The sequence below is a fragment of the Bremia lactucae genome, linkage group LG10 (assembly GCF_004359215.1).
Source record: "Bremia lactucae strain SF5 linkage group LG10, whole genome shotgun sequence".
Lineage (NCBI taxonomy): Eukaryota > Oomycota > Peronosporomycetes > Peronosporales > Peronosporaceae > Bremia > Bremia lactucae.
In genome coordinates this window covers 5,983,636-5,992,399 of record NC_090619.1, presented here as the reverse complement: position 1 = coordinate 5,992,399, position 8,764 = coordinate 5,983,636, and the positions used below count along the sequence as shown (strand labels likewise).

At 47.4% G+C, this 8,764-nt stretch overlaps 2 protein-coding genes across 2 annotated transcripts; one reads left to right on the top strand and one right to left on the bottom strand.

Annotated features, from left to right (window-relative positions):
• Positions 1-3,334: 3,334 nt before the first annotated feature.
• CCR75_009378 (uncharacterized protein) lies at positions 3,335-5,797 on the top strand (the record flags this gene model as incomplete). Its single annotated transcript, XM_067967419.1, has 1 exon — positions 3,335-5,797. One exon carries the CDS (start codon positions 3,335-3,337, stop codon positions 5,795-5,797), a length of 2,463 nt encoding a protein of 820 aa, XP_067818642.1.
• A 146-nt stretch (positions 5,798-5,943) lies between these two features.
• Positions 5,944-8,316, bottom strand: CCR75_009377 (uncharacterized protein; the record flags this gene model as incomplete). Its single annotated transcript, XM_067967418.1, has 1 exon — positions 5,944-8,316. The coding sequence occupies one exon, from the start codon at positions 8,314-8,316 to the stop codon at positions 5,944-5,946; it is 2,373 nt and encodes a 790-aa protein (XP_067818640.1).
• Between the last annotated feature and the right edge of the window lie 448 nt (positions 8,317-8,764).

Sequence of the window (8,764 nt, the reverse complement as noted above, 5' to 3'; positions counted from 1 at the left end):
AGCAGAATCACGAGACGCTCATCGTGCGCGACCTCGTCACCGACGGCTTGCATTGACATACACAGCTCATCAAAATTGAGAAAGTGATCCATTACACTTCCTCCCTTCTGCATCTTGAAACTCGTGCAATTGTCGACGCATCTGCACCCGATTATGAATGCTTCTGCGAAGAAAGAAGCTCTTCAAAAACCCCACGCTTCTGCAGTTGTCTCTGCATTTCGAAACATGGACTGTAGACTTGGGTTGATCATCTTACACACGTTTGCGAAGGCCTTCATATCGTTGATTTTCCATAAAGACGCGCTAGTGTCATCTTCACACGGTGCCTCCGTCGCGTCAATGTGCTCCAACAGCCCCTTCTTGGCGAGCTTCATTTGCGCGTTAACCTCCCATACGGAGTAGTTGTCTTCGTTGAGAATATCGTTCACTCCTACCGTACATGGGCTCATAACCTGTAGATATATTATAGCAGAGGATACAACTTGTACTCAAGAAGTTAATTGGAAAGTATATTAGTCTTTAGAAAACTTACACGTGTAATCAGCCACTCCTTTGTGGAAGCACTTTAAAGGTCTCACCTGAGTCGTTTATTTCTTAATATAATCGAGACGTTTGAGCGTTCACAAAATGTCCAACATCAACTGTAGACGGGCACGTCGTAATGCGGCCACGCTCTACTTAGGCACACAACCTAGCACAGCGAGGAAGCGGTTAAACCTGCTTCTCTTGCGTGCAGTGAGGTAGTTGTGGTGGGCGCGTTAGCGACCTCACATAACACACTAAGAACTCTGGTTAAGTGTCGTCACGGGAGCGGTAAAAATAAAATCCGTCCCTCGTGCGCACTTACCAAGTAGGAAGTAGTTTTCAGACTGATTTATATTTAATAGAACTAAATACAAATACCTATTTTTACCAATTAAAATGTTATCTCTATAGATATCATTTAATATGTATTGCGAGCGTATCTTTATAGATACCTCGCGTAACGGATGACGCTAGCCGTCATCACGGATGACGCTGGGCGTCATCCCTCCTAATGTGAATGCACCCATGTGCATCACATCCACAAGGGTTGGTCACAAATGTGCACCACACCCGAGTGTTGGGTCTAATTACTATTATTTAGTAATTGACCATCCCCTTAAGTACACCAAATGTACTTAACGGGCGTGTAACATTAGGGCAACTTTAGCCCGTTACATCAACAGTGTTGATAAGCTTTCGGTAGCCTCATCTGTTTGAGCTAATGCTCATAATGTAAAATCCGTCGATATATTTATACCCGGCATTAACGTATAGTGGGGACTTCAAGTAAACATATCTTTAGATCTTTTTATTATTGAGATATAATCGCTACTTTTGAATGGAAGCAATCTCTTCATAGCAGACATGAATTTAATTAGCTGATAAAGCATTCTTGTAATTGTTCTTCACTCCTTTTGCCGCAAAATCATTATGGTTCACAGCATAGCTTTGTCGAAATGGAATTTGTGCCCAGTTGGCTTTGCAATTGTCCCTGCAACGATGCGATTTAACAATCACAGGTGGCTGGATACTTTAAATTCTGCTACAGCAAACGGGCCCGTTTATAGGTAGGCAATGATCTTCGAGAGCAGAAATACTGAGCTATTGCTAAATTTTCACCTCATCACAATTATCACGAATCTCTGATGCGTAGCGAATTTCTTGTCTTGTCCTTGTAATCGTCACCATATAGATTCTCTCAGCACTGGGATATGCAGCACTTCAAGATGTTTTCCGACATAAATATCATTGGGCCACAAGCGGTGCCTGCTCGATTCAGTAATATTCATCAATCGATTGTAATGAGAGAATTCCTCACAACAAGAGAATGGCTGTAACGATAATGGCTAGACTAGAAAAAAGGCTCGCGAATGCAGGGCCAAACGCTACAACATTTGCTTTCTTTCACTTATTATACCAGAAGTAAAATGCTGATTGATTCAGAGTAACAAAATTTCTTCTGAAAATTCGTGAGATATAATTCTACAATCCGACATCTCATTTGCTGGTCCACTCTGCTCTGCTTGCGTCTTTGCAAGTCTGCAACGTCCAAATGTTCATTGGACTCTTTTGATTCTTTCTTGTTTCAAAAATTATCGCTTCTACTGCCACTTTCTTTTGTGGTTTGCTTCTAATTTTTAAGGGAAATTCTTTCAATTTATAACATCAACTCGGTACCTTCAGCACCTGATAGCCCCGCAATCGATGATATCAAAACCCTATCCACCCGCTGCTTCTATTATTCACAGACCCTCTCATAAAGAAAGCATGTACCATTTGTCGAGGGGCGCTCTAGGTCTCCTGCAATCTGCTTTCCATATCAGGACGTCAACTTTCTTTTGTATAGAAAAAATACTGTTAATAATTTCCCTTTAAATAAAGATCGATTTCTGTACTTACATTTGCACTTCCTCTGGAATATTTCACCCGATTCCGATAAGCTTATCGCAAGCAAATACGAATAGTAACTCAGCGCACAGAAATTACTGCAGTCTTCAATCTGCGCATTAGAAAGAAACTCACTTTTTTTTAGTTATTTTGCTCTATTTTTGGTATGTTGGATGGAGAACGTGTATTATCTAAATTGAAATTGCTCTTTTTGCGAATATAGGGTTAGCAGCCAGAGCGATGTAACACGTGCATAAATAAGCCCCACCCCGTCCGCTTTGGTACGTGCAAAAGACAATTCCAGGATTTAAGCGATAAGCTTTAAGGAGTATGAATCTGGACAAGCTTGAAAAAGCTGGAGCCACTTCCCTGCCACCAATTTATCGAATGCCGCGAGCTGAAATGTGGTGAGTGATGCGTCCTTTTTGTGTCCGTTTCTCTAACAAACGCGTGTATTCCGCATCTTTCGCATGTAAGAAAGTCAGAAGTCCCCCTAACCACATTTATCAAACATCGCGATGATGTGTCCAAGTTTTCAAAGCGACACCGCGATCATGTAATTTCATAAATCAGTACATGATCGCTGTGTCGCTTTGTGCTAACCTTACTGAACTGAATACTTACCTTAAGTACGTAAATTCGTTATCGACGAGCCGGACGCTGACGTTCTGTCGTCCAGCAGACGCCTCGGCCACACTTCGCAATCGACGTGGTCAGTAGCAAAGTCTCCGATACGTTCAGTGTACGACTGCATGAACTCGGTGGAGCTTCGATATTCTTAGTAGACTAACCTTGTCCGTGATGCTCTGCAGCTTTGAGGCCACGCAGAGACCGTTCCAACGATCAGCTTCTCCTCACAGCTGGTAGCAGTAATCGGATCCTTGATTCCGTTGTTTTAGCGGAAGCGCACGGAAGCATTGCCATGTTTGACAGCAGTCGCGCAATGGAATGCAACAGTGATCGAGTCCTTTTGGACTTTCGAGCATCCGAACCCGTGCAGGCTGAAAGTGAGCACTCGAGTTTGTGCGACGGAGCGCTCTCAAGATCGCAGATCCAACGACCGTCAAAGAACACAGCGTTACGTTGGGACTGCGATCAAGAACTGTCACGGCCACGGTCGGCGATTCGAAGGAAGCTTAAGCTGCCTAGCCGCTCAAAGAACAAACACGTGACAAAGCTACCACGAATGGATGAAGTGATTCCTCGCGTCGATATCACGGACATTCAAAAGACAGAAATGCGGCAACAAGCCGAAGGATTAATTGCGAGCTGTTTGCTCAAGTCCAAAGCTGCGTGGGACGGCACCAAGCAGATTTTTGATGACCCAAAGCAGTGGAAACTCCATAGTGCCAAGCCGCACTTGGCGGTCTACAAGCGCCGAGATCCGCACCGTGGAAATTCCACAGCCCAAGAATTCGTTGCTTCTGGACGCATTCCTGGACTAATGCTACAAGATGTCGAGTACGGCAAATACAGTGATACAACGCTGGACGAACGCTCGATCTGTGCTTATTTGTTTCGTGACTACTTTCTCGATGCTGCCGTGCTACAAGTCATAGAGACACAGACCGAGGAGGACCCATTTCGATTCTTTGGTATTAAATGGATGGCCTTTGCGTCTCCTAGTGGACCAGCCAAGTTCTTTTCGCCACGAGATCATGCGTATTATGAATACGCCAAGACCGTGATGACTGACGAAGGCCACAAGGTGCTGGTGAAAGTCATTCAGTCCATTGGCGACGACGTTTTGCCTCCATTGACTCAGATTGTCGGCTCGGACAACTCGAGCGACACCGTGGACCCGTTGAAGCTTCGATTCGTTCGTGGTCATATCTCCATGATATCCATGTACCGATTCGACGAAGCAACGAATGCTGTAAAAGTCTTTAGCGAAGGCTCTTTGGACCCAGGTGGTCGAGCTGGTACGTGGCTCGGGAGCGCTTTCTTATCGCAATTTGCCCCAACGGTCGTAAGGATTGACTACTGCGCTGATATCAAGTACATCATGAAGCACGGCATGGTCTTCCCTCATCCGTCTGCTGCGCTAAGCCACTCGCCATCGGGTCAAAGTCTTGGCAAGAGTCAAAGCACTATCAGTGGCTCCGAAGTCACGGCCCATGGGCCAGCTGCTATCCCCATGTCGACGTCGTTTGTTATGACACAAGCTCCTGAACTCGGTCGAATGATGACAAACGCCCAGCCAAGTTGGGTGCCCGACCATCAGCGTAAAGTCTGTTTTGTGTGTTTCAAAAGCTTTGGAATCGTTCGACGTCATCGTCATCATTGCCGCATGTGTGGGGAAGTCATGTGCTCTCGATGCATGATCACATTGCCGCTTGTAGCTCCTCCCTCCTCCGCTCCGTGTCTTGACGGAGTTGTGAATGAGACAGTAGGAGCAGAGAATTCGCAGCCGCATCAACTTGATGAAAGGCCGTTAAGTGTATTGCTTAAACAGCCAGCAAAGAAAAGTCTCGAGGAAACGCGGTCGAACGGATATCCGGCCGTGAATAATGTCAAGCTGTGCAAGAAGTGCATGTTTTGTATTCGTCAAGAGCGCAAAGGCACGATGCGAGGAGCGACGAACTTTTACGCGGCACCTACGATGATTAAGCAGTTTCCACTGGTTTTGCAAGGATCGTTGGCAGATAATCTAGGCCTCCAACCAGGCCCCATGCGTGGATTCTTTCCCGGAGGTCGGTATGCGGCCGACGACGAATTGCTGCTCTCTGCTGACCGAGGGGTTCACGAAGACGACGAATTGATTGAAACTGATGAGGAATATTCGTCACGAGTCGAGCGAATGCGGCAGATCCACATGGCGCGTGAAAAGAAGAAAAATCGACGTCGGAGCATTCTTCTCTACGACGAAGCAGGGTTGACGAATGGCGAGGAGTCTCCTCCTGCGCGACCAAGTCACCTCTTTACAAGTGGAACCAGTACGTTTAACTTTGATGGATTTCTACTGCCGACTCCCAAACGGAGGGACACAGAAGAGCTCCATCGCCTTCCAAGTCGTGGACGCGGCATGAGCTCGACGAATCCAAGCGATGGGATTCCAGGATCGTTCTCGCATCGACCGTCGACGTCGGCGTGTCAATCAGAAAGTAGCTCGAAACTGCGATCCTTGTCCATTCCAGATCAATTGGAACAAGTCGAGCGATCAATTGCTCACCAAGAGGCTCTAATTCGAACGATCACGGAACAACGGAGCAAGATGATTCGATCTCCGAAAGAAGACATGGCTGCGAGGACGACAGCAGACACGACTGCCGGGGAGCTTTCTTCCGAAGCCCGTTCGTCCCTCATGTATCCAACGTCGACGCAAACGGCACTATCCCCTCCTCGGGCTACCCCCTTTGCGTCGCTCTCCATGCGTTCCTCGTAAATAGGGCGCCATGTAGCATAGAGCTCAATGTTCGTACAGAATGAAACCAAGTTGATTCAAAATAAAATGCAGGCTAAAGTAAAATAGCTACTTCTTTTGTATGGTCGTGGGAAGGATACGAAGTCTTAATTGCTTTCATACGACAGTTAAAATCTTTTAATAACAGACATGGTTTTCCACCGATCGTCCATTTCGCTACAAGAGTCTTCATCTTCACTAAATAACGAAGTAGTCGATACGGACGGCGATGGGACATGTCGTGTTTGGTACAATTCTTCTTCATGCAAATGGCACAATCGGCGCTCGGTACTTGATGCAGCACTAGCAGCGTGTTGAAAGTTTTTACTCTTGAGAAAGCTGTTGACTTCATTCTCAGCACAGTTCGGTAGACGTCCTTGACTGTCTTCGAATGTAAGCTCCTCTCGAAGTGCTCGTGTCGGGCAGAATTCAATGGATTGTTTATTATTATCGTCGCTGTCGCTCCATGCGTCGCTGCCATACTGACTTTGATAAGATTCCGAGCACCCACTGCTGCCGTAGCTGCTTTCTTCTTTAAAATCCTGACGCTGTGTCATGGGAAGTGACGTTGATTTTAACAACGCATGAGGTGATAGAATGATCACTCGTTCGCGGTTCGTAAGACTATCAAGAGTTCCATCTTCCGGTCCTAAATACTGATTCGTATGTCCAGGATAATCAAAGTTAAAAGACTTGAGCCGACCGTCTATAGCACACGACCCTGATCTTCGCTTTGAATCGGCAAGCTCATCAATACTGTCAGTGTCTTCATCCTCCATTACCAGCATCGGCACGTCGTGTTCCCTTTTAAAATAACGACTACTGCCATCAAGCTCTTCGACCTCTCTATTTGGTGGTCTTCCCACCTGAGGAAGCTCCTCGCGCCATCCAATTGCCGTGTCAGATCTATAAAATGCTTCAGTCCGAACCACCTCGCTATGTCGTCGCCGTAGCGTCGAATCCTTCCCAAGTGGCACGCTTTGTAAACAACGTAGACACACTTTCGCCATTGCAACGCAGACAACCATGTTGCCTCCAAGCACTGCCATTTCCGTGGACTTACTGCCCGGACGTTTCGCATGCACGGTATCAAACTCTTCTTCTTTCTCATCCGCCATCTCCAATTGACCGTCAAAGCTACAGGTCATCGTCTCGTCAAAATGAAAAGGCAATTCTTTTTCATGGGTTCGTTTCAAGTCCGAGTCAAGGCCTCGAACTGTTGGACGTACGCCGCGAAAGCTTTGAGCATCGCGAACGTTGACGAGGTAATGAAACGTACAGGCTCGACACATGACTTCACCGCAAGCGCGGCAATGGTGCTTCGAGCGCTGTACAAGCCGGAATTTCTTATTGCATACAGAGCATCGTGGCCGGAGTTCATCCGTGACCCATTCGTAGGCCATTTCAAGCGGTGGACCGGCTGGAATCTTATGTCGCTTGGATCGTTTCTTCTTCTTTTTCTTTGCTATTTCGTTCACGACGTGTTCGTCACCACTAACGTTCATGCCAAACGACGAGCGATTCGTAGGGAACAAAGTATGCTCGGAACGCCACAAGGACTTGAAGAATTTGTACACGAGAGCGTCGGGTATGCTGCCTTTCATGTGGCATCGCCCCTTTGCACACACGTGGAGAAGCGGGTTCCGTTCTTCATTGTCGTCGTCCATCCAGTACACAAAAGCTGCTTCAATGTGACCACGTGTTAATCCAAAGTACGAGTCTTGACCTCCGTAGCCACGAATGTGAACCGACTGAGCGACTCGATAGAGCATTCTATGCCCAGTTTCCGGGTCTACGAAAGTACCAAGGTGCTCGAGAAAGACAAACTCTCGATTGGTTGAAAGCGTTGGCATGGGCGAGCGCACGGCGAGCCACTTGAGTCCCAAGTACCAAAACGGGTCCTCTAACGTAGCTCCTTCTAGAGTTTGTAAGACACAACAATCGAGAACCGCTTGACCGTAGAATCGTTGCTTTTGAGCACGCATTTCATGAGTCTGTTCGCAATACAACCTATTCATGACGTCTTCTAACGAGTTTGGCAGGACTGCGTGAGCCATAAAGTGCAGTCCACTCGTGGTTTCTTGAAGCGAAGAAGCTGAACGTTCCAGCTTTGAGCTGCTAGTGCTGGCGTGGAAACTGCCAAGACTTGGAATCGAAAAACGCGTAGCTGAGAGTGACGTTTGTCTTGTCTTGTCCTTCGGTAGCTGTTCACTCTGTCGCTTAGGCGTCGATGGACTCTTTTTCTTCTTTGCTTGTTCTTTCATCATAAAGCATGCCGTTGGTCGGGCCGAGAGCACCTTCCAGCCACAGGAGATGGCGTCCTTAATGTTCGACCGTCCCCACGTCGGTCCATCGCGTATAGCGACTTGAGCCGCCTGCAGTGCATAGCGACGGAGCTCTTCGTGTTGAGCTGGAGAGATACTTAGACGTGGTAGCAGGCCTTCGTCCACAGGGAAGGTCGATGAGGCCATGGCTACCCGCTTGCGCTGGTTGATCGCCATGCAATGTGTACAAGTTGTGGAGTCAGACCACGGACTTACTGGTGGGCGAGGTAGCCAAGAGTGCTACTATCTTAAGACTTTCGAAGGGCCCAAGGGAAGTGGAATTTATGGTTCAAGCCTGCTCTTCAATGGATGCGCTTTGCTTCAAACAAGGACCGAATCTATCGATTGAGGTCTCTAGCATAGACTGAAAGGAAGATGCACGCAATGGCTGCCCGCACCAAGTTCGTTTCGCGAAAAACGCAACGGGACGCTTTGCCCTAGCTTTGTAGCGCACGTGCGCCTCGACAGCACGCAATTTATGTCCACAGACAGAGTCTGTACATGATCGATAGACTCATGCGTGTCGAGACCGAGACATTGAACGACATTGTAGTACTTAGTCTCGACTAGTGGACGGTTTTGGTGGCATGGGCCCCCGAAAGCGTGACGATGCGTCACCGAGATG